At 35.9% G+C, this 27,169-nt stretch overlaps 1 protein-coding gene across 1 annotated transcript; it reads right to left on the bottom strand.

The window, feature by feature from the left end:
- Nucleotides 1-1,919: 1,919 nt before the first annotated feature.
- On the bottom strand, nucleotides 1,920-27,169 carry VCPIP1 (valosin containing protein interacting protein 1). Its single transcript, XM_019630322.1, has 3 exons — nucleotides 24,177-27,169; nucleotides 15,231-15,317; nucleotides 1,920-4,136 (listed from the first exon to the last, which is right to left on the bottom strand). The coding sequence occupies exons 1-3, from the start codon at nucleotides 26,887-26,889 to the stop codon at nucleotides 3,268-3,270; spliced, it is 3,669 nt and encodes a 1,222-aa protein (XP_019485867.1). The 5' UTR covers nucleotides 26,890-27,169; the 3' UTR covers nucleotides 1,920-3,267.

Here is a 27,169-nt window from a genome sequence, read left to right as displayed (position 1 = left end):
AAGCATAATGACAGAAGTTACAAGTTTATTTCATATCTGAAGATATTACTGAGGTCTAAATTTTTGGAGAAATATTCACTAGCAGCCAGTATTAGGTAACTGTTTGAAATACTTTTTATAAACTTTGCACTTAGTAGTAACATGTGATGTCAGTACAATTGTCAAAAACCTGTCATTAGTAGTATGTGAGTTGCTAGCAAGTGATCTTCCCTGAGGTAAGAGACCATATGCAAATGTCTGCTCATTTCCAATGAAGTTACTAAAAAATAATGGCAGTAAGGACCTGTGGCTCGGAATCACAGATGTATTTCAGATTGATATCTTAATTGCAAGCAGCAGGTTTGACTGTAAAACCTAACTAAAAATCATCAGAAGATATAAAGCAAATTTTAGTCAATAGCATTTGCTAAATTTCTCAGGTCATTATCCTAACATTTTCCAATAAAACACCTGAAACATAGTGAAAGAAGGGGGAAATGGACCTTAGGCTTGCTTTTTAACTAGTTCCTGAGTAACCACATCCTTGGAATTCATTGTATTCCCGCTTTTATTTGGCAGTTGTCTTGTTTTTCTTCGGTCTCAACCAGTTTCTCATTACCAGTATTCTAGACATACACCATCTTCAATTCATACTTGGTATGATTAAAACTATAAAATGGATTACTGAAGAATTTACAATTTTACTTCAATTTTTAGTGAAACACTGCAAACAGAATTTAATTATAGGATTGAATTGTAGTTATGTTACACCTAGGGCTAAAAATATTTTAACTGATTTATGATCTCTAGTTTGGACTCAAAGTTGTGATCACAAATAGCAGTGCTAAATAATAATTTTTTAGTGCTGCATTTGATTATGATAACCATATGGAAGAACAAACGATGATATTTAAGAACTTAAATTGTGTTCTAAAACTTCTTCGAAAAGAAGAACCTCTCAAAAACCATTAATTACCCCAACCAAATTTCAGCAACTTTAAAATAATTTCAAGAAATCTAATCATTCTCAGAATCAGGCCTGTTTTCTTTATTAAGGGAGAACCCAAACTATAATAAATATTCATATATTATTGACTCCTAAATAGCATTGCTGTGGTGAGAGAAATTAATAGCGTTGTCAGAGGTTAAGCCCGTCTTCTAAATGTTCCCAGGTACATTCTAATTTGACTAAATGAAAATATTTAATATATAATAGGGAGATTGAATTTGTTTCTGATATTTTTACTTTATGCTATGAGAGTATATTTGTCAGTTGTTTACTCAACATACCAAGCCACAGGTGAAGAAAATATTTGTTAAAGGTGATTATTTACCTAAAAGCAGTGCATTTGCTCGTTAAAGTTTTCTTGTGTTTAAACTAAAAAAAAAAAAAAAAGGGGGGGGGGAGCATGTTTCAGTGGCTGAAAAAGCCAAAAACAATTATAGTGGTTAGTGATATTTGTAATTTTTAGTTAAATACACAAGAGTCACCTATACTAATGAAATAGGAAATATTATTAGGTACTGCAGTTCTTTATGCAAAACTAGAGCACAATATAAAAGTTGTACATTTTCCTATTTAGATATAGAGAAAGATACTTGAAATTTAGAAGAATGGAGATGAAGTATGGTTTAAAAAATGTGATAAAACTCAAATATATATCTTGTTCAGATACCACCTGCAAATGTCTAGATTCTCCATTCCTTCCTTATTCAAAATGGACTAGTTCCATTTAGTAAGTGGATTCAGTGAGAGATACTTTCACAGAAAGAAAACCAAAACCTCCCTTATTTGGAAATGAATTAAAGTACTGTCTATATTCCTTATGAATCAGCAGGTTGAGATTTTTAAACACCTTTCTGCTACATTTTCTTAGAATGCAGAGTTCTGCATCTGTTATATGTGCAAACAGAGACAGCCAGGCTTTTAATGCACTAGATAAGAGAGTGTATTAACATATATTTTGTCTTTCATCCATTCAAATTCAACTTAATTTCAGTGAACAGAGGAAAAAGATGGATTGAAATGTACATTTCAGAATACAGATTTGCAGAATAGGATAAAATAGTGCAAATACCAATCTCAGGCTAAACATTCTTTGTCTTTAAGGAATAAGCATGAAAGCTGCTGCTTGAGGATACTGGCACTAAAGATTTGATGAATACACTATTTAAGCAAATGCCCCGTTAATCAGGGTATGATGCAGTAAAATTTGCATCCAAATCCAAGTGAAGCCAACAAATAAAGAAAACCTTATGGACTCAAAGAAAAAAGGAAATAGTTTTGGTTCAAAGGGGGTCAAAGACACTTAGCATGTACAAGCTTAAATACCATTGATCAAAATCGTGGAACAATGTAACTCATTCATAAAGATAAATTCTTATTTATATATTTTCTGTGAATCAGACAAACTCAAAATTAGAGATTAACTACTGCTACCATTATTTTTGTATTTTCTACCACGCTTTGCAATCAACTTTTCTTCTGCAAGATTAAAGGAAAAAAACAAAATAAACAAACTAAAAAACAACTCAGTGGTACTTGACCAGGCCAGGATTAAAAAAATAATGGTAACATATTATCAACAACAGAGCACACAATTGGCTATGTTGGCTCAGATGGCAACATTACTGAATCACATTGACTTTATCATTCTAGAATAGATATTTTACCCTTAATCTTGCTCATATCAGCAAAATATTTTATCATTACACTCTATTCTCAAGATTATTTTCACCAAGAATATGTATCTCTATGAATGTGTTTACATTCACAGAAATGTCAGGATACCAGTGTCTAATAAATCCTTTTATGAATTTTAAGATATAATTTAGTTCAGATAACCTTCAAATTTACATATATCTTTGACATTCTAGTAAATATGTGGGGTGGTTACCTTGATGACATCAACAGTAGCAAAATCTCATTCCCTTCCAGTTCTAGCCTTTTCAGAAATCAAACATATTTAGCAAGAGAATTTTCGTGTTTGAAACATTAAGACTTTCATGAAATTAAAATTACATGAACTTCCAATTAACCACATATATGGAAGAAACTCATCTCAGCAGATCTAGTAACTAATTTATAGGAATTCAGAGCCAGGCTGGGCAGCAGTATATTAAAAGCTATTGCCAATCACACACTTGCTGTCATGCACTGAATAACAAGATATAATCTTTGAATTATATACGTACAAGATTTTTAATGACTAATCAAGTTATGTGGCCCAGCCAACAAATATTACATATTCACAATAAACATTCTGCCTTTATTAGCCTCTAATTCAATCAAGAGTGATCCATTGGCTCAGTTGTGTTTGTCATCTCAGCATCTTGACTATCCATCTCTTCAGGCTCCTCCACGGAATTTCCCTTTTGTACTTTTGACCTTGTGGCAAATGCTGCTCCCAGTGCCTCTGCCACACAGCTATCAGTTGTTTCTGTATTCAAATTTTCAGTGCCACCAGTTAAAGAAAAAGATTCAGCTAAGCCAGTCTGAAGAGTCCCAGACTTCACAGAACTCACAACTTCTCCCTTTCTTTGAGGAAGATCAGATGGTGACTGCTCTGTACTTTGATCCCGCAAGTGCTTGTCCATTGAAGCCTGAATAGAAGAAACCATTTCCTGCAATTTTTTTCGCTGGGCCTCAACCAAATCAGGATCAAGCTGCCTGCTGTCTCTCATTGTAACTACTCCAGGAGCTATTCGAATAAGCTCACTGTTACTAGGAGCAGCTGTGAATACAGAAGGCTCTGGTTTAGTGGAACTAGTACTAAAGTCTGTCCCTGTGTTATGCTTCCTTACAGCTGGGGTTTCCCTAGCTCTTGGATCCAGGTGTGGGTTACTGGATGCAGTTCCTAGAGAATGCCCTTTTCCCTGAAAGGCAGTTACATTATGGAGTTGCTCAGATTTCTTTTTCACTACTCCACCACTACCTAGTTTCAGTACCCCATGTGAGGGACTTGACTCCCTACTTCTTGTAGTAGCCTCAGCTCGAACCTGACTTACAGCCTCTTTAACTAAGTCTTCAACATCAGGACCGATGGGGAAATGTCCTGCAGCATCCACACACAACTCCAGTCTATCTTCAGAAGCATTATAGACAAAGGTTTTGCCAGGCAGATGTGGAAAAGTACAATGCTGGCCATCAGCCATACCTGAAGAAGGAAAAAAGATATTTAGCATTAAAATCTTACTTAACAGGTAAAGGTAATTATAGGTAAAATAGTGAATTTTCAATAATTTACAGATAGCTTTTAAAATAAATTAGAAAATAATTTACATACTTATTAATGAAATTTAATACTATGATACAAAAGAAACATCACTATAGAACTTCAAATAGTTCCCCAGCTGATGTTTAAAAAGATATATCATTTTTGCATTGTGCTTATATAGGAGAATGTCCTTATTTTTGAAAGATACTTGTTGAATATTTAAAAGCAAAATGTCACATTCAATTAATCCTCAAATGGCTCAGCAAAATATATACATATATTACCTATGTATTTGTAGAGATATATAAAGCAATTATGGCTAAATGATAAAAACTATTCAATATCCTTACATTTAAATTCGTCACTCTATACTCCAAGTACGTGAAAATAAGGGTTTTCAAATTTTATGAAATCATAGATTTTCTATGTTAAAAAAAGATGAAGTAGAGAACTTTTAATCAGTATATGGTGCATATGGGTATATTTATGGCAAAAATATAAAGGCAAAAGCAAGCTAGTTAAAAATGAAATGAAATCATTAATAAGCACTATACAAATTCAGAGGGGGGAGGATGAGTGAACTCTGGAATGCTTTGTGGGCATTCAGATCTTCTCCAGTTTTATAGGTTATTAAGACTATTTCTTCAGTCCTCTGAAAAAAACTACTGAATGGCTCTAATGTATGTCATTGTGCATATTCCAAATAATCAGAGAAAAGAACTAAATTGCAGATGAATAAATAATATACAGTAATTTCAAATAAATATTCATTTCAATGGTAAGTGAAGTTTCAATTAATAAAAATTCAACTAGTATTTCTTCTTGGCACATTTTTGGCAGACAACTGGCAAAAAACAGACATACAAAAATTAAAATCAGAAATGTGGTCTAAATAGCACCTTTTAGGGCACAACCCTGAAATCAGCTTACTGTCTACTAATCCCCTACTACCTCAGAGATCTGTAAACCACGGCTCAGGAAACAAAGGGAGCAAAGAGAATTCTGAATGGTAAGGTCAGGGATCCACTTAGGGCAAAGGTTTTAAACATTCATTTTCATAGATAACATCTATTACACTCACATGTGCCAGGAACTAGAATAAACCCTGAAGACTCAAAAATAAAATGTAATTCTTAGGAGACCAAAACAAACAAATCATCATAATTCAATCAGATAAGTATAGTGACAGGTATAGTACTCATTTCACTGATTGAGGATTAAATGAGAAAACATGCAAAGCACATACCACAGTGCCTAACATAAGTCAGACAATCAATAGTTAATTCCTCTATTAGATAAAAAAGGTTTTGTAATTGTTTCCAGGCTGCTGTGATGCTTTCCCTTGGCTATCCCTGGAAAGAATCACAGTCCCACACATGTTCATCACAGTACTGTTTACAGTAAAACACTGGAAACCATCTAAGCTTTCAACAAGAAGAGAATGATTAAGAAAATTATGGTCTATCTATTTGATGGAAATAATATGCAGCTATTAAAACTGACATAAATAAGAGAAATATGATGCCTCATATATACAGTAAAATGTGCATGATAGTAAAATAGCAGGAAACAAATCTAAGTACTATTAATCACAATCATACCAAACATGTTTTTATAAGACAGATATTTTAAAATTATAGGTCTATTTCCCACTTCTACAGTTTGTAGGCTTTTTACATTTTTAAAAAACTTTAAAGTATGTATTTAAAAATCAATGCAGGGCCAGCCGAGTGGTGCGTTGGTTGATTTGGCTTGACAGCGCCGGCTCTAAGCAGCAGGGTGCTGGGTTGGATCCCACATTAGGGCCAGTGACGCTGCACCCTCTACAGCTAAGATGGTGAACAACAGCTCGACCTGGAGCTGGGCTGTGGTGAGTCGCCGGCGATGGCCTAGGCTGCAATGGGGCTGGACGGCAGCTGGCGTGAGCTTTTGTGAGCTGCCGTGAGCCACCGTGAGCCGCCATACAATGGCCAGCAATTGACTGCCTCACCTGGGAAGAGCGCAATGATCATAATACCAACATGGGCCAGTGAAGTGACGTCCTCCGCAACTAGACTGAAGAACATAAGGACAGCAACTTGTCTGTTCCCCTTCCCCGATTCCCCAACACCGTTCCCTCCCCCAATTCTCCAATTAAAAATAAAAAAATCTAAAAAAAACCAAAACAATGCAAATACTTTTAAGTGTTGTGATCCCTTTAAGCATAATCATTTAGGCTGTATATAATAACTTATATAGTCATTTAAGAATCACAGTGTATTAAAATTTCTATATCACATATCAATAATTCCATTACACATATACACCAAAAGACATGTGTATTAATATTTATAGCTACATTCTTCCTTATGTCCAAAAAACTGGAAACTACCCAAAAGTACATCAGGAGAACAATGGGTGAATTATACTAAAATGATACAATAGAGCACTATGCAGCAGTAAAAATGAACAAACTATAGTTGAACCCATCAATATGAATGAATCTGAGAATACTGATAAAAGAAGCAAGTCAAGGAGAACCTATACAGCATTCCATTTTTATAAAGCTCAAACACAAGCAAAACTGAACACTATAAGTTAAAGGATAACTTATTAAAGTTATTAAAACTGAATTTGCCATTCATCTTCTGCATTTATCTCTGCATAAAGACCTGCAAGGAAACTTACTATATTATAAGCAAATTAATTTTAAAATACCTTTCCAAAAATAAAGAATAGGAATATTAATAGTCTCATTTAGTTATACTGGAAAATATTTCTGTTCAAATATAGATATAACCATCTATCTGTTAGGGTAGACTTGGACAAAGTAAGAGAAGTATGTTGTTTTCCAATTTTTGGAGGGTATAGGTTTATGTTTGGGAGTGAGGAGGACTTGATATACTTTGACTCTTTGACCACAGGCTAATAATAATTTGCCAGATGAATCTGTCCTAAAAAGAGAGAGAATTTTATGGCAAATATTAGAAGAAATTGTATTTTGAAAGAAAAATTTTCTGATGGTCCATTTCAAATGGCTATGTTATAGTGAACAGAAGTCTAAATAATTCTGCAAATACCAGCTAGAATTTTACTAACAACAATAATACCAAACATTAGCTAAGTATTTATTTGGTACTAGGCCTTTTGCTAACTGCTTTACACGTATGTACAAGATATCTCATTTGATCCTAACAACCCTGAGACTATCATACCCACTTTACAAATAAACTAAGAAGTCACACAGGGAGTAAGTGGTAGAACCAAAATTTGATACCAGATGTTCTTAATCCAGAGATCTAAACTACCTCCTAATAAGGATAAATACCACAGGTGACATTTAAAAAATATATATCAGTTCTAGTGAGATGTAATTCACCCATTTTAAGTGTACAATTGGTTTTTAGTATAGTCACAATTGTGCACCCATCACTACAATCACTTCTAGAACATTTTTATCACCCCAAAAAGTAACCCCGAGCCCTTTAACAGTCACTCTCCTTTCCTCCTCCCACCCCACTCACAGCCCTAGGCAACCACTGATTTACTCTGTCTCTCTCTAGGTGTGCCTATTCTGTGACATTTCATATAAATGGGATAATACAATACATATGTGGTCTGTTCTGACTAGCTTGTCTCATGTAGCATAATAATTTCAAAGTTCACACGTGTAGCATGTACCAGTACTTCATTCCTTTTTGTCAAATAATATTCCATTGTATGGATATACCACATCTTATTTATCTAATCACCAGTTGATGGTAATTTGGGTTGTTTCCACTTTTGACAATTGTGAATGGTGGTGTTATGAACATTTGTGTACAGGTTTTATGTGGACATGTTTTCATTTCTCTTGGGTATAATACACCTAAGAGTGGAGTTGCTGGGCTGTATAGTTACTTTATGTTAAATCTTTTGAGGAACTCTGTGCCAGACTGTTTTCCCAAGCTGCTGCACCATTTTACATTCCCACCAGCAGGGCATGAGGGTTCCAACTTCTCTACATCCTTGCCCATAGTTCTTATTATCTCTCTTTTTTTATTACAGTCATCCCAGTGAGTGTGAAGTACTATCTCACTGGTTTTGATTTGCATTTTCCTGATAGTTAATGATGCTGAGCATCATCAGTTCATGTGCTTATTGGCTGTTTATATATTTTCTTTGGAGAAATGTCTATTCAGAGTCTTTGTCCATTTTTAATTGGGTTATTTGCCATTTCATTGCTGAGTTCTTTATGTTTTAGATACAATTCTATTAACAGATATATAATTTGCAAAAATTTCTCCCATTCTGTGGGTTGTCTTATCACTTTCTTGATGGTGTCCTCAGCAGCACAAAAGTTTGCTTCTTATTTAACTACTTTTTTCTTTTGTTGCTTGCACATTTGCTGTCACATCTAAGGTTACGCCTCATCCAAAGTCAAAAAAGTTTTATGCCTATGTTTTCAGCTCTTATACTCAGGTTTTTTATGTAGTTTGAGTTAATTTTGTATTTGGTGTGAGAAAGCGGTCACTTCATTCTTCTGCATGTGGACATACAGTTGTCCCCAAACCACTGGCTGAAAAAACTATGCTTTCCCCCATTATCATAATCAATCCTAATTCAAACTTTTAAAAAACCATTAACTGGTATCAATATATTTCAGAAGGTAGAATGAAGTGAAAAATGGAAAGCTAAAATAAAAGGGATGCAAAAACAGGGGTGTCAGAGAAATTTATAGCTTTAAATGCTTATATTAGAAAACAAAAACTTACAACCAATAATCTAAGTTTCTCCTTGAAGAAACTAGAAAGTGTGAACTAAACTCAAAACAAGCATAAGGAAGGAAAAAATAGAGATAAGAGCAGAAATCAGTGAGATTAAAATCAGAAAAACAATGGAGAAAACCTATGAAACCAAAAGCAGTTTCTTTGAAAAGATCAATGAAACTGATAAACCATTAACTGAACTGGTCAGCAAAACAAGAGATTCAAAACAAGAGAGGTACAATGTCAGAAATGAAAGAGCTATAGATCTAACTGACATTAAAAGGACAGAAAAATAAATAAATTAAATAAATAAATAAAAGGACAGCAAAGGAATACTATAATTTTATGCCAATAAAATTGATAACTTAGATGAAATGGACAGATCTCTTCAAAGACAAAACTAACAAAGCTTACTCAAGAAGAAAGGGATAATCTTATTAGGGATAACTCTATAAGAAATTAAATTCGTAGTTAAAAATTGTCCAACAAAGAAACTCCAAGCACAGATGGCTTCAATGGTAAATTCTACAGAACATTTAAGAAAGAAATAATACCAAAACTATTACAAAATCTACCAGAAAACAGAAGAGGAATGAATATTTCCCAACTCTTATTTTATGAAGCCAACACCATCCTGATTAAACTGTCATTACAAGAAAACTACATACTATTATTATCTCTCATGAACATGAACACGTGAAACCACTCAACAAAAACACTCAACAAAATATGAGCAATTTGAACCCACCATACAAAGTTGGTTCAACATTAAAAAAATCAGTGAATAGTCATGGGGCTATAAAGTACAGCATAAGGAATATAGTTACGATTGTAATAACTATGTATGGTGTCAAGGGAATACTAGACTTATTGAGGAGATCACTTCATAAGTTATATAAATGTCTAATGACTGTGCTGTACACCTAAAACTAATATAATATTGAATGTCAACTGTAATTTAAAAAAATATATAAAAAAGGTAAACAAAAAAAACCAATCAATGCAATTCAACACTATCAACAAACTAAAGAGAAAAGCATAAAATCATTTCAATAGATGCAGTAAAAGAGCACCTGATAAAATTCAACATCCATTCACAATATAAACTGTCAGTAAACGAGGAATAGAAGGGAATGCCCACAATCTGATGAAGGGCATTTCTGAAAAACAAACCTACAGGCTGAATGCTTTCCCCCTAAAATCAGGAACAAGACAAGGATGTACACTCTCACCATTCTTATTTAACACTGAACTTATAGCCAGTGCCATAAGGCCAGAGAATGAAACAGAAGGCATACAGATTGAAAAGTAAGAAAACTGTATTTTATTTGCAAAAGCTATGATGACCTATATAGACAATTCCAAAGAAACTGCTAAAAAACTACTAGAACTAATATGTGAGTTTGGCAAAGCCACAGGCTACAAGGTCACTGCATAAAAACCAACTTTATTTCTGTGCACTAATAATGAACAATAAGAATGGGCATTTTTAAAAGACCATCTTTTACAGTAGCATCCCAAAATATGAAATATTTAGGTACAAATCTAACAAAGGACGTGCAATAATTATATGCTGAAAATTACAAAATTTTGGTAAGAGAAATTAAAGAAGACTTACATAAGTGGCGAACTATAACATTTTCATGAATTGGAAAATTTGATGTTCTCAAAATTTTACTGTATTTGCCGGCGTATAAGATGACTGGGCGTATAAGACGACCCCCTAACATTTCCACTCAAAATACAGAGTTTGTTATATACTCGCCGTATAAGACTACCCCTCTTCCGCACACCTTCCACACACCAAATAAAAGGTAAAACAATATCAGATTTGATTTGGCCCACTGAAGTGCAAACAAGCATATTGTATTTCGTGTCACCACATAACCGTTTTGGCGATGTTGAGCCACCATGTCTGCTACATGTTTTTCGAGTTCTGGCCAGTGTGGGGTGCCTCTTCTTAATGCACACTTACCCCTTGGCATACTCTTTAATGCTTTCTCATTTGATTTCCAGTCCCGAACCATCTTTTCTGTTACTCCATATTGTCTTGCAGCAGCACAATTATTATTTTCCTTAGCAAAGTTTATAACTTTCAGTTTAAAATTTGCATCATACTTCTTTCTTTTGGCTGGTGCCATGATAGGGATGATAGGGGTTTGACTGGTCGACATTTTCTATGCTGTACTGTACAATGGTGCAGTATTGTGGTTGGCTGTTGGCTGTATACAAAGCCTGATTTGATTGGTCCCTGCTCCCTGTTTGCCCGCTCTGTCACTATAGCAGTCTGGTCCACCCTTGCATCAGCATCTCCCTGGGACCTCACTAGTGCGCAAGTGCGAGCTCTTCATTCTAACAGGCACCATGATAGCGCAAAATCGCGAATCTTCAATGCATATGTAAAGAAATATACGGTAACCCGAATTTACCACACTCGCAAAATCGCACACAGCCGACCATACACCCAGTATGGTATCGCGATTCGCGATTTTGCGCTATCATACTGGGTGTATGGTCGGCTGTGTGTGATTTTGCGAGTGTGGTAAAATCGCATAACAGCAAAATCGCATAACAGCCGAGCATACACCCAGCAGCGCTGCTGATGCCTGAACGGTATGTGGAATGAAGTGGGCGGGCATCGGGAGGCCACTATGGCACGGGGCAAGCACTATGGGCAGTCTATCTGAAGTGTACCTGGCGTATAAGACAACCCCCCACTTGGAGGCATATTTTTCAGGGCCAAAAAATCGTCTTATACGCCGGCAAATACGGTAATAATCCTCAATTTGATCTATGCATGCAAAACAATCACAATAAAAACCCCAGTAGACTTTTTTTGTAGAAATTGACAAGTTGATTTTAAAATTTATATGAACAAGCAAAGCACCTAGAATATCCAAAACAATTTTTAAAAGATTCTAGAAATAGACCCATATGTATATGGTCAATTGATTTTTAAAAAATAACTTTATTGACATATTTTGCATATAATTCACCCTTCTCAAGTATATAATTCATGGTCAATTGATTTTTTATAACGGTGTCAAAGTAATTCAATGGATAAAGTATAGCGTTTTCAACAAATGGTTCTGGAACAACTGGACTTCTATACATAAAAAAAAAAATCTCGACTTATATATCTTGCAACATATAAAAAAAATCAACTTGAAATGCATCATAAACATAAATATAAAACCTAAAATTATAAAACTCCTAGAAGAAAAAGTAGAAGAAAAAAATTTGTGACCCTGGATTAGGCAAAGATTTTTTGATAGGACACAAAAAGTATAAATCATAAAAGAAGAAAACTGTTAAATAGGTTATCAAAACTAGAAACCTTTGCTCTTCAAAAGACGCTGTTAAAAGGATGAACAGACAAGTTACAAACTGGGAGAAAATATTTGCAAAACACTTATCTAATAAATGATATGTGCCCAGAATATATAAAGAACTCTCAAAACTCCAAAGAATTCAAACCAATTTTAAAATGGATACAAAAATGATAGCAAATAAGCACATGGAAAGATTCTCAACATCATTAGTTATTAAGGAAATGCAAATTAAAACCACTATGAAATAGTATTATAAATCTATTACAATGGTTTGAAAACAGAAACATACTACCAAGTGCTGACAAGGATACAGAGCAACTGGAACTCTACTACAATGCTGGTAGGAATACGAAATCGCCCAGCCACTTGAAAATGGTTTGGAAGTTTCTTCTAGAGAGAAGGATGTACTTACCATATGACTCAGCAGCCCCACTCCCAGGTATTTCCCAAAGAGAAGTGAAAACACATGTCTACACAAAGACCTATACACAAATGTTTTTAGTGGCTTTATTTATAGTAGCCAAAACCTGAAGAAAACCCAAATGTCCTTCAATTAGTCATGGATTTCTAAACATGTGATACATACAATAGACTACAACTCAGCAATAAAAAGAAATGCACTACTAATACATACAACCAGACAAACGAATTGCAAAAGCATTAGGCTAAAATACAAACTGGCAATTTTTTTTCTGTAAAGGGGCAACATGGTAACATTTTAAGTTTTACAGACCATAAAGCCTCTGTCACAACCATTCAACTCACCATTGTAGTGCGAAACAGCCACAGATAATGTGTAAACATGAGTGCAGGTGTGTTCAGATAAAACTTTATAAACAACAGGCAATGGGCCTTATATGGCCCATGGGCAATAATTAGCCAACCCCTGTGCTAAATCAAAGGAGCCAGACATGAAAGGTTGCACTATATAATTCCATTTACATGGTCATATAAAAAAGGCAAACATATAGAAATAAATCAAATCAGTGATTGTCAAGGTCTGGGGGTAAGGGTAAGGGATTAATTAGAAAGGGGCAAAAGGCAACTTTTTTAAATGATGAAAATATTCTCCATCTCGATTGTGGTTACATGATTGTATAAATTTGTCAAAATTTATATACCTGTATACCTAAAAAGTTAATTTTACTGTACGTTAATTATGTTTTAATAATCCTGTCTTAGAAAGAAAGGAAGGAAAAGAGGAGGGAGGGAGGGAAGGAGGGAGGCCGGCACTTTTTGGTCCTCAATTCAAAAAAACCAAGAGAAAAAAATTTTTTGAGATAATAAAAAACAATCAAGGAAATTTAAACATTGACTGGATATTTGGTGATATTTTAAAAATTATTGTTCGTATTTTTTAAATGTGATAATGGTATCATGGTTATTTTTTAAAAAGAAAAAAATATATACATACTGAAGTTCTTTACAGATGATATTATATTATGTCTGGGATTTATTTTTAAAATAGTCTAGTTAAGATGGGGGTAGAAATGTACTGATAATTGTTGAAGTTGGGTGGTGGGTAGATAAGGGGTTCATTATACATTATTCTTGCTACTTTTATATATGCTTGAACAGCTACTATAGCCAAATTGCAAAGGGTAAGAATGAAAAAAAGTGAGAAAGAGATAAAAACCATAAAATAGGGATTATGCACTTAAAGTCTATTGAGGTCAGGTAGGTGAGACCAAAAGCAGTCACATCAAATTTTTGAAAAAACGTATATGAGTTTCAAACACACACACTAGCATCCTCTCTTAAGACCTTAAAACTCTGAAGATACATTTATATACTCACACAGATCTTTACAAACAATGCACAATGTCAAAAGAAGTTAAATGTAAAATGAGCTGTTTTCTAAAATCCAGAAAGTAGTGAGGTATATAATAATCATAGCCAAAACACAACAACAACAACAAAATACTGTCTTATCTGGTTCTGGGATAGTCACTAGCATTACAACCAAATCTGCTTCTAATTTCTGTTGCCACACAGCTGTGCAGCGGCCTTCCGTCCCGTTCTGTCTCCCCCCACCCCCCTCCACACTTAACCCTAAACTGACCCTTTTGAGGACAGTGCTCATACATCTTGTGTCTCCCTGTTTGGCTCCAAAGAATGGCCGGGTTAGTCAATGACGGGTAAGATTCCTCATGGGAGGAACAACCTAAGACAGGCACAGTCGGGTGGAGGCCATTAGGAAACATCTCGGGGCTGATGGAGGTGGGCATGAGCCCTCATTCGCCCCCCAAAAAGATTGGAGGTTTTCTACCTCTGTAGTTACATTCCTTCCCTCAACCTGCTTGGGAAGTGACCTGATGGTGTGATAGTATCTATCCTCAGCACAATAATCTTATCTTCCTGGGGTCATTTGCATATAGGATGTGTGAAAGCAGAGCATCTGTCTTATCGCTGCAGGCGGACTCTGGGTAATAGCAGCTTGCAGGCATCATGGGTAATTTGGCTTGAGCAAGTTCTCAGGAATGAGACTCACAGACTGTGGAGAGAACAATGCTACTTCCAGGTGAGTGGAGAAATAAAAGCAGTGTGTCCGCCCGATTCGGGGCTCTTAGTACACAGTCCATGAGGCTGGAGACCCTTGGCTCCACACTCATTTAAGTCTTGACTGCTGTTTCTTTTATTTCTGAACCCTTCGCTGACCCGTCTCGTTCTCCCACTGCTCATGTCGTGCGGGACGTAACAAATTTCAATTTGTCTTTAGCTAAGACTCATATACATCAATTTAAATGAGAAAATAGGAACGAAAAAGTGATGAGATTTTTAGTAATGTTATAGCAGAAAACACAGCTCACCGTTATCAGAATAATCCATTTTAACTAGGCAGACTGCTAAAGAAGAATATATACCTAAAATATATACCTAAAATAATTTTAGAAGAATACTATCTGAACTTTCTTAAATTTATAACAGCTGGAATAAAGATATTATCTAAGAATAAAATCAGAAATTAACTATACCCATGGTTTTCTTCATAATATTGTAGAATACGCCACCTTGCTGGAACATGTGAGGAAGCCCCTTTGCATAAGACCATACATCTTCTCCTGTAAAATAAAAACAGATTCAGTATTAGCAGCAAACAAAAGAGTTCAACCCAAGGTTGCTTTAATATGGATTAGCCTCTAACAGAGATTGCAAGGCAGATCTCCTAATTAAGTGATGCAGCCTGACATACCATATGGAGAAGATATGGAATGATGGGGCTATGGCACACTAGAAAATGCACAGCCCATCGAAGGTGGCAGCCACTGCCAAGTGTTGTCATGTCATGGAAGAGTGTAGGCCCAATGTTTCAAGACCATATGGCTTTTCAAGAGAATCCAGAAATCTGGGTTTTAATGTGAATTCTCCCAATTTTTAAATGTAGGAACTAATTCAGAAATGTCTTTAAAACTAAATGAGTCAATCCTGGGCATATTAAACAAAATAGATCTGAAAACTCAATACAGCTCAAAGGAAACGATTTGCAACCTTGGATTAGAACAACAGAAAAGGTTATTGAAAGATCATTTTTAAAAGTATAATATAAAACTGTATTTTCTATATTTCTGTTAAAACCAAATAAAAACAGATGGAAGGGCTAGGGAGAAAAGTAAATAGGTAGGCTGAAGATAAGTAATTATATTGTATTTTGTTGTTCCAAAGTGGTCTTTTCAAAATAGAAATTTGGGGAGAAAATAACTTGAAGATTTAGAATATTAGAAGTCCACAAAATATCCACAAGCAAACCACCATTTCACAAAAACATTTTTTCAAGAACATTCTTTGACAGTGCCTATTTCAATAAGAAGTTTCAAATGAAAACCTAAAAATGATAATCACTGTTCAAGAAGTTAATTAAAACTGAAAAGAACATAAAAGTTACTTTTAGTTTATGGAATGTGGTTGTTTTGGTTTCTTTATACTTTCATTTTCTAATCTGATAACGTGCAGTACTACTATTCTAATCAGGACTTTTTTTCATTAATTTTAACAAAGAAAAGTTAACTTTTATCTTTCCTACTAGAAGATTATACTATCAGATCTGAGCTTTGAATGGAGGTTATCGATGATGTGAATTAATTACATACCTACAATCTCACAGCACTCCAGCTCCTTTCCACATTTATAAACAGGAATGTGAATTTCCATGGCAGTTGGCTCAAGTTGCTCAGTATATCAGTTTAAAGTACATAAATTTTAAAAGCCTGATACTTAAAAGTTTCAGTTAACTAGAATATTTACTTATACATAAACACTTCATTAGCTAATGATACAGTGCCATTAGAATATGGCTATATTTAAGGTGAATGAATTTATCAATAAACTTAATTTGGATAAATTATTTCTGTGGGGATAACCTTTCACTTAGTTATTAATGTTATCTTAAATGTACTTAGTATTTTATAAAATACTCTAGGATATCATTTACTTGGAAAATATATTAAAAAATTATATGGTAGCACTTAATTTTTTTGGTAGAAATCTCAACAGGTACCAAAATAGTGAATTCCTCAGAACTGACCACCTAAATACTACAGTAAGGAAAATGACATTTCTTAGTATTTCATATACCCAACATTTCTTGCTTAAGCAGGCAGAACTCTAAGAAATAAGAACTCTTATTGGAGTGTTTATCAACCTTGTTTTCATTATCTCCCCCTAAGGATCTTTTTTAGACATGTTCCTAATCCACCTCCCCCATGACATTTGAATACTAGAGATATACTGTTTCTCTGTTTATGTACTATATATCTGAGCTGTATTCATTAAATAGGTTAAGATCTTTTTACCCTCTCCATCCCCCAAGAACCAGTTTTCACCCCCTTCAGGGCAATATGGCCTCACTGAGTATGCATGCTCTATTGCTTTACCACCTAAACCTCTATCTATTATCTACCAGCTCTGAGCAGGCACTTTACATAGTTTCATTTTCTCATCACAACAAAGCCATATTTTACAGACAAGAAAACAAACCCAGAGAGCTTAAATAATTCTCTCAAGATCAAACAGCTAGTAAATAGCAGAGCCAGGATTTGAATCCTGTGTATTATTCTAAAACTTATATGCCCTTTCCACTGATATTAAATCTCTACTAGAGGCAAATTGTGTTACAACAAATTTGACAGAACTACCCATGGTCTTTTCTTACAGAAATCCACACCAACAACTGGTTGGGAGAAAAAAAAAAATAGGCAAATGATTTCCTAAGGTAATCAAATGCTTCCCTGAAGTCATGTCTGCTGGTAAAAGAACCAAGGAAAGGGATTAGAGATTAAGAAGCAGCGATTGTGACCCTGCGCAATTGCCCCATCAGTCTCACATGGCTCTCCACGGCATTTCTCTCCATCCCTTGTACAAGCCCTGGTTCATTCCCATCTCCTTCCTGAATTACTGCTACCACCTCATAACTGGTTTTGCCTCTAATCTTGTTCTCCCCAGTCCCTCCTCCATACAGCCTTCCGAGTTAAACCTTTAATGGTTCCTCAAAACCATATGGTAAAGTCTAAGCTCCTTTTTCACAGCATGAAAGGCACTCTATGAGTCCTTGCCCTCTCACCTGGCTCACATCTCTCACCATTTGCTAACTTGATTTTTACAAAGCAATACCACCAAACTGCTCTGGTTCCCCAAAGGCCCCTAACTGCTATATATTCTTTAATTTGAAAAGATATATGTACCCGTATATTCACTGCAGCATTATTTATAATAGCCAAGATATGGAAACAACCTAAGTGTCCATCAACAGGTGAATGGATAAAGAAGATGTGGTATACATAAGAGAGGAATACTACTCAGCCATCAAAAAGATAAAATATTGCTATTTGCAACAACATGGATGGATCTTGGGGGTATTATGCTAAGTAAAATAAGTCAGATGGAAAATGAAAAAAATCCATGATTTCACTCATATGAGGAATATAAAACAAAAAAGAAATAAATGAACAAACAGAAGTTATAGATACATACAACAGAATGGTGGTTACCAAAGGGGAAGGGGGGATGGGGAGGGTGAATTGGGTAAAGGAGGGTCAAATATATTGTAACCAAAGGAAACTAGTCTTTTGGTGGTGAGCACGCAATAGAATATACAGCTATTGAATTATAATGTTTTATCCCTGAAAGTTATATGATGTTATAAATCAATGTTACCTTAATAAAGTTCAAATGAATTAATTAATTTAAAAAAATAATGTAGGTGTCACTTCCTCTAGGATTCTTTAGAGTGGTGGTTAGGTAAGAACCGTCCTTGCTGTTCCTATATATGAATACCATCATCCTTATCACACTGCTGGTTAATTTACTTTTTCTGTTCCCCTTCTAGACTATAAGTTTTTCAGAGTCAGGAAACGATCAGTGGCCTATCTGACTTTCTATTCCCAGGGCCTGGCACAGTGCAGGCAGTAGCACTCCTAGTCTTTGTTGAATGAAATGTATATAAATAAATAATGTAAATAAAGTTTTCCTTTTAACAACGTCAGAAAGAAGTCCTAAAAAAATTTAACTGAAGCAGCAAAATAACTGTTCTTCAAAGTTATGGATAAAATATAACTAATGTACCTCTTCATGAATTTAGTAAAACAAAATCATAGCAAAAACAAACGGAAGGATTTTAGGTACAACATTCTAGTTATAAATAAGTCATGGGGATACAATGTACAGCATAGTGACTATAGTTAATACTGTATTGCATATTTGAAAGTTGCTAAGAGACTAGATCTTAAAAAAAGAGGTGGGGAGAATTATTTTTCTACCATTTCATTAGAACAGAAATAGTTTGGTAAAGCATCTAGCAAATATTAAAATAAATCATATTTTTCTGTTAGTCTCTAATTTTACTTTATAATTCAACTGTTCCTTCATAGTACAACAGTCGAATACTTATAGTGAACATATTGTGTGTGTGTATAAATGTAGAAAAGGTCTACACCACCATAGATAAAACTGTGTTCACATCTTGTCTTCCTCAAATCCTTCCTTCTAATAGTTTTCAGTTCTCCTACCTAAACAGTAGTTATATATGGCAGTGGTATTATGAATGATTTTCCTTTTGGTTTATCTGATGTTTTTCCTCTTCAATAAGAAGTAATTTTAATTTAAAAAAGTAATTAAAATGAAACATTTTAAAAAATATTGTTACATTTTTCTTTTACTACTAATAATACAATCATGGGGTTAAAAGTGAGTTCAAAAAGTCATCATTCCAATTTTCTAAATTTAGATATTTAAAAAGGCTATTTGAAGTGTCCTTTGCCATTTATGAAGTAAATTTAAAAATCTATATGAAATATATTTTTTTAAATCCACCTAACAAATACCTAAAATTCACTCTGAACTGAAGTATCTACGACCATAAAATAAAACGACCAAAATGTAAATTTAAACCAGGAACATGAGACTGTTTCTACTAGAAAGAATCCTAAATGTATTCATTAGCTGAAAAGAATTGCTGCCATTTTTCCATCCTTCCTATAGATCCTCCCATCTAAAAATGTATCTATCTTATCAATAGTCAAAACCATTGCTAAGAATGGCATGCCTGTTTCTCTCCTTCTACTCAGTCCCTGTACAGTTTTTAGTGCCCTCATGAGCATTAAAAGATGTACTTATCATACACATATGAGCACAGAAACTTGTGTAAATGTGTACACACACACATATACAGAATCTGATTCTCTGGAGTGTGCAAATGTTAAAGAAAACTATTATGTGTTATTGCATACATACTTCAATTCTTTGAATTTTTAAAAATAATATCTTATAATGGAAAAAATATGAAGATAAAAGGTATCAAAGTAGCTGAGTACAGAAAGGAACAAAATCAATATTTAACTTAATCTTCAAAATATGATAGTATAAAAATCACCATTTATACGTATAATTCTGGAAAATCCTAAGGCAGTTATAACATCAAGAGGTACTATGAAATTACAAAATACTGTGCACTTTAAAAACATGTATATTAAAAATTCATAGTTTTTTCAGAAGGAAGATAAATAGTATATGAAAATCAAACAAGTTTCTCAACTCCTGAAAGGTCACTAAACTTTATAGTGAATGAAGTAAATATCACAGCTAGCTTAATTCCATTAAAGCAACTTCAAACTGACAAATTCTATTTTTCACAAATCTGTCTTTACATCTTGAAAAAGAAAATTAACTAGAAACTTAGTATAAATTAGCCTGGTGTTTATGGTGGATGATGTACCATCTATCATACCTACCACAAAAGAAATCTCACAAAAAACTGATCTACAAGAAAATGTAACAACATGTTTGTAATACCAGAGTTAAGAGTCACTCCAATACTATTGGGTTGTCAGAAAAGTCATGACATATTTTTTCTGTTTTTCGTTGCAAAAATGCATCATGACTTTTCAGATAACTCAATATATAAATAATGAAGATTACAGTCTGCAAAGCTTGTTCAATAACCACCAAGTGGTCTGGATAAAGTAGATAAAAACATGTCGAAAATTACAGGAAGAACATTGTTACATTTTAAAACTATCATCATAAAATTCAAAGTGACTAGTTCTATGAATGGTTCATACTGAGCAAAAGGCTGATGCATTTACTTAATGTCTTGTTGATATAAATAATAGTATAAATTCCATTTAATAAATATTCTATTTAAAAACAATGAAAGGAAAAGCACATGTCCCTGATGATCAAGCAGTCTATTTAATGAAGATATACAATCCTGTATTTATATACAGTTTTTATAATCTTTATGTATAGAGGAAAGAAAGCTGAAGATCTGTTGATGAAAGCTATAAAAGTATGGGATGTCCTCAGTTGGGATCCTGCAGGTAAGCTTATGGAGGGCAAGGATTGTGTATCATTCATCTTTGTACCTCCAGCACAGTCTAATTCATAGCAGACATTCATTTTGCTGAAATAATCTGCATTCATTCATTCAACAAACATTTACTTGGTACCTAATAAGTGTCAGGCCCTGTACTAAGTGTTAGGGTTTTCATCAGTGAATAAAACAGGCTCTTGTCTCTGCATTTGTGGAGTTTATAATACAAGTGGGGAAGGCACATGAATAAGTAAACCAACAAATAAGATAATGAAAACATGCAATAGGTGCTATGAGAGAAATGAAGAGGATACAATGATAGAGGGGACCTACTTAAGAGTGGTTAGCAAGGGCCTCTCAAAGCCTTAGATGAGGTGATCAGGGGGAGAAAGCCTCTCTTAAGAAGGTGGTATTTAATCCCATACCTAAATGAGAAGGAGCCAGCTATTTGAACAGCATAAAGTTTAATGAGCTATTTTCTAAATTAACATATCTGCAGCTTAGCTCACATTTGGTAATTCACAAAGTAATCTCTGCACTTTGAAACTTGAAATTTTCTAAATAATCCATCATTTTTCATTTTCCAGCCCACTTCAACCTAAACATCAATAGTTTCCCAGCACTCTTTATATAAGGTTATGTGTATATAACTATTTCCAAGTTGACATTTTACAAACACACCACTTTTTATTAAGAATATCTTCTATATAATTCAAATACAGTTATAAGAGAATTAGAGGTAAAAAACTAATATTTATGGAGGGACTAATACAGGCCAGGCACTGTCTTAGTACTTTACAGCAGAAAGTTTCTCAAGTGATACCACTATAAAATTAGCAAAACACTCTCTTTATGCTCAAATTTTGTGTCTGGAGTGGAAGATGTAAAGAAATTTGTGGTCTGTAAGGGCAGTGACATAAATGTTGGCGGTGAAGAGGAGGGATCATAACAGGAAGACATTATCTTGGTGAACTCATTGCAGACCACAATCTACAGTCTTCATATTCAGGTTCAGAAACCTCTAAGCAAAACTGAAAGTGACTAATTACAAACCCGAATTATATTGTACTAAATTCTGTTATGAAATATATTACGATGCTGACCAGACTTTTAGATTAATGATCATAATCTCACCCATGCCAATGTATTAACCTACACTGGTGAACAGAGCCTTCCAAGTGAACATAATCCTCATTTTCATTCTCACCTGTACATCAATTTATATCAAGAAGTTAAATGAATGATCAGAATAGATGCTTGATGAATATGGAATCAGTAAAGCGATACAGACCTTTCTGCCAGGTCATGGTGAGGACTCATCACATATTCCTGCCCCCAACAGATTACCTTCCTAGTTACCAGAATTTTCATGAACCCCAGATGATGTATCTTTTCCCTTTGTACAGCAGTGTATAAACAGTGCCAAATTCTGCTTTTCAACTCTTTTTCAATGTTCAATGCTGACCATCCTCCATTTCTGCTGACATAGCTGTTGTTTAGACATGTTAATGTCATCTGTTTAATTCAATCAAAATCATTTCGAAGTGCCTGCTACCTGCTGAGTACTATACTAGGCACTGAGCATCCAAGGTTAGTTATGATATGAGCCACATCCTCAAGAGTTCATCTATTGAGGAAAACCTTCTCTTTCCTAGTTTTGACCTGGGAGACTACCAGTATTTTTTTTTAAGTGCCTTCTGCATATATCTGAGTTGATCCATTCTGTGCTGATGTTATTCAATTTTCAGAGTTCTAGGAGCATTACACTGTTGCCCCGTATACCAACTACAAGAGGTATTTTATATAGAAGAGGCACTGAAGTACTGGGGGTGGGGGTGGGGGGTTAAGCAGCTTACATGAAATCGCTAAGTTAATAAGTAGTGGAGCCAAGATTCATATTCTAGGTCTTTCTGACTCCAAAGATCACACAAGCTTTCCTCTATTCTATGCAATCTCTAATAAACGAAAAACTCTGAATACATAATACATATAGTGCCTACTAGTACATTTCTTGACATATTCTCCAAATTCAATGACTATGTCTGCCAAAATCATATCAATAATATCAAGTTATAAATTTGTACAGGGCATTTAGTTCTCCTGCTAACTATTAGGCCCCCAAACTTAACAAGCCAGGAATAAATAGTCTTCATTTTGGAAGGTCAAGGCCCGATCCACTGACATTTATTTAGTACTCAGAAAATAGAATCAAAATTCAGATCTCTTTTCTAGTTGTAAGCTCTAATCTCAGCAAAAAATATAGCCCGTCTAATATGTAATATATTTAAATTTTACTTCCACTTTAAGCCTTATTATGTAAAGCACATTAACACTGATTTTAAAACATAGGTTACACAAATAAAAGTAATGTAAAAAGTGCACCATTGGATCATATCTCAAATCATCTAAAGCTTTAAATTACATATTCTGTTAATATAGTTTCCTTTTACACTGAGTTATTTTTTAAAAAAAAAGCTTCTTAAGCAACCCCATTAAAATCTACCTCTGTTCTTCATGTTTCTCATGAATTACAATAGTTCATTACAATTTATGGCAAAGAGTCACTGAGCAAGGAAATTACTTGAACACAAATCTTAATGTACAAATAAGAAAAACGTGATGAACTTGGAAAGGGAGAAGAAGAAATGGAGGAAAGAAATTATTTGGTGGGAGTGCAATGAGAATATAAAACCAGAAACTGCAATTCATCAAACAGGAAGTCCTGAAATCACATGACATGCAGGAAAATAAAACTTAAAAATAAATGAAAAGGGGAAAGATGGGCACCCTCAATAAAGCCAAGGGAGGGAGGAATGAAAAAGGCTTAAATGGATATATTACACACCTCTTTAAAAAAAAAAATAGAATAAGTTATATTTAAATAATCTGGGGATAGTTAAGGAACTACTTTCACTTTCTTACGTTTTCCTAATACTCAACAGAGAATGACACGAATATCTACACAATAACTGTCAAAAAGCTAAAGAAAATAATTTTTCTCCTAAAATATATAATCAAATGGTTTTTATGATGACCACAGATTTTTTTACACAAATAGGAAAACTCAGTATATTATATTCACAATTAAGAAATACCATCTGAGTTAAATTGATCTTACCCATTAACGTTGCTAAAAGACACAAGGAGTACATTTCTTTGTCAGCTGGCTCCTGAAGTTCCTTAGATGACAGTTTACCAGAAACAGCAATCTCTTCTTGTTTCACAGTGTGGGCTGAGTGTGCTGTAGCAGACTGACCACCTTCTGCTTTACTTTTTAGAATCTCTATTGTAATTCTGTCACCATGCTGTAAAGGAACTGGCTCCTTTTCCATTCCTGCCTGGGGTGGCATTAACTCTTTAGGAGGAAAGCCATATCGAATACACTGTAAATATGGAGGAATGCTGAATTCTCTGGCTATGCTTTCCTGAAGTTCAAAAAAGGTTGTTGAAGACTTAAGAGTAACCATGGACTGTCGCCCATCATTAGTTGTTATTCGGATCTTCTTTTCCTTAGAAGTTGTTGGTGAATAGGGAGCCTTGGTAGGGGTAGCAGGTGCAGAGGATGGACCATCACGAATGGCACTGGGAGAAACAGTCCTGGCCTGTCCTTTTTGTTCTTGTTTTAACTTCTCTGTTTTCCGTTTCTGCATTGCAGAAGCCTGTTCCGTAATATTCTGTTGAATAGTTCTTTCAGTTTTACTCATGTTTAACTCTTCTTTGTGCAGAGTTTTTGTTTTCTGTCCAGTAAGAATGATTTTGGTTGGGAGCTGAGACTCCGACTCTTGTCCTTGTACATCTCCCACTCTTTGGGCATGAGCACCATCTATATTTACAGGAGTATAATCATCAGGATTCTTCTTGGCAGTCTGATGCAATATAGTGTGGACAACTTTCTGAACTAAGATTTCACTCCCAAATTCACCTGGAAAGTGCTTGGTAACAAGTTTCATTGCAACATCATAAACATTACTATTCAAAGATGGATCACTTTCATACTGGAACCAATATACTGTTTCTCTGACTACTCTGCCACCCCATTCCAAAGTAATAGGAAAAGCTTCTGGTAGATTGTCATATTCTTTACCATCCCAAAAATGCTTGAATCCACAACCACATTTGCCACCAGTGGACCTAGAATTAGTTCTGTCTCCATCCAAATACACAATAGAGCCATCTCCTCTGACTCTTCGCACAGATGTGCCATGGCACCAATTACAAGCTGTTAAGTTACTCAATCCGTAATCTGGTACCAGAACATCTTTCACTGAATCATATGAGCAAACCAAATTGTTTAAGGGAAAGCTATAATTTTTGTCAGGCCTCAGCTGTCCATGAGTACTTTTTGCCAGGTTATACAGTTTCCCTCCTGGAGCCAGCCACTCTGGAGGAACATGAAGTTCAGAAAGGGCACCACAGAGCAAACATTTGTGAAGTCGATTATCCATTACTGCTTTTTTAGCAGCTGCTGTGACTTCTTCAGGCTGAACTCCAATCACCCCAGTCCTCCTGTAGAAATACTGATGGACATCAGCAACCAAACTAGGATGGATACCATGTTTGTCCATAAACACTTCTTCCATAGCAGCAACAAGTCTAAGTAAGTATTTATCCTGCAGACTTCTGTCTCCTCCAATAACACAACCACCATCCTCCTCAAGTTTGATGTACTTTTTAATAAGGTCCTGAGGCACACCCCATGCTTTAGGAAGCAAATTCATAGGCAGTTTGGGCAAAGCAGCCCCTTTGATGCCTACCAAGGGGATATAATGGTTTCTACCAGAGCTACTCCATGCAATACAGATTGGTTTGTTCAAGTGACCATCTCTCCCAGTACACTTCTCTGCAGGGATGAGCCCAGGCAGAAAGGTGGCTGAATAATCACCAGAGCTTCTCATCCCACTGAGAGAATCTAACAGAATAATAGGGCGATGTAACACATTGGCAAGGCCAAATATGTGGATGTTCCTCAGGCCCAATGGAACACCCTCAGGTGGTACAAACAGAGGGTCACACTCATTGATAATGTCCTCCCACTCAGCGGCATCAATGAAGTCATGGAACAGGGCTTGATATCGGGCCAGGTGCTGCTGAAAGTGCTGTTTCAGATTCTCTCTCAAGGCATGCCAGAAGAGCTCCCGGCCTACTAGAGCCCGGGACACAGCATGGACCAGGCAGTGTCCATCCCCGTCCACATGCACTGGAATGAGGCATTCCTGACTTTTATTGGCCCGCTTGATGTCTTCAAGAGTGTCATGCAAATATAGGAGGCTTCCGGAGCGGTCCTTGCCATAGCCCACCGTGTTAACATGCTCTGGTTCGATAAGGAAGGCGCGGTCTCCCAGTAAAGCACAATCGAACAGTTCGCCCTGGTTCATGTCCCGGAGAAGCTTAGCCCGGCCCGTCTGTTTGTCCATTCCATAGCGAGCTAATATGGGCGACAACAATTTGCAGTGGTAGTTGGAAAGGCCCATCACCTTTACCAGTTCCGTGTTCTTCTTGGGTGCCCCTGTCACTCCCAGCAGCGCGTTCCGCAGCAGGTTGTGTAGCACTACGTCCGGGTCCGTCACCTCCTCAACCCCCAGCAGCTGCTGCTGCTCGTGCCGCTGTCCGCACTCAGTACACTCGATGCTGACAGAACCGGAGGCCGGGAAGAACAGGCGCGCCTGGCACTTCGGATCCGGGCAGCTCCCGGAGAGGATTCTCCGGTCTCTCCGCTTCGAAAGGCTCCCCGGAGCAGCCGCCGCAGCCGCCGCGAGGGACGGCGGAGTCTGCGGAGCCTCAGGGGGAGGAGGTGGCGGCGGCAGCGGAGGCGGCGGCGGCGGCTGAGACATAGCTGTCGGCTCTCGTGTCTCGCTCCGCGTCCCAAGCGACCCTCAAAGGCTCATAGCCCAGACCCCCACCGGCCTGACTCGGTCTAGTCCAGGCCCAGGGCGAATCACTTTCCTTTTCCTACCAGCTCCTCCTCCTCCTAAGCGAAGGCGGAAGCGCCGGACGTTGTTTCTCTTCTTACTTCTCCACAGCCTTAGCCGTTGCCCCGAACGTAACGGCCACCACCCTAACCCGCACTCACACTCACTGACTCTCGCTCTCTCTCCCTCAGACACACGGACA

Source organism: Hipposideros armiger, unplaced genomic scaffold, assembly GCF_001890085.2.
Source record: "Hipposideros armiger isolate ML-2016 unplaced genomic scaffold, ASM189008v1 scaffold_900, whole genome shotgun sequence".
NCBI classification, from domain to species: Eukaryota; Metazoa; Chordata; class Mammalia; order Chiroptera; family Hipposideridae; genus Hipposideros; species Hipposideros armiger.
The sequence above is the reverse complement of the archived record's forward strand: the minus strand, read 5'-3'. Positions and strand labels throughout refer to the sequence as shown.

Coding starts and splice junctions, on each gene's coding strand:
- VCPIP1 (XM_019630322.1), bottom strand. CDS start 26,889: ATGTCTCAGCCGCCGCCGCCGCCTCCGCTGCCGCCGCCACCTCCTCCC. Junction 15,318..24,176: donor TCTTTTAGCAACGTTAATGG/GTAAGATCAATT, acceptor TTTATTTTACAG/GAGAAGATGTATGGTCTTAT. Junction 4,137..15,230: donor TATTATGAAGAAAACCATGG/GTATAGTTAATT, acceptor TTCCTTCTTCAG/GTATGGCTGATGGCCAGCAT.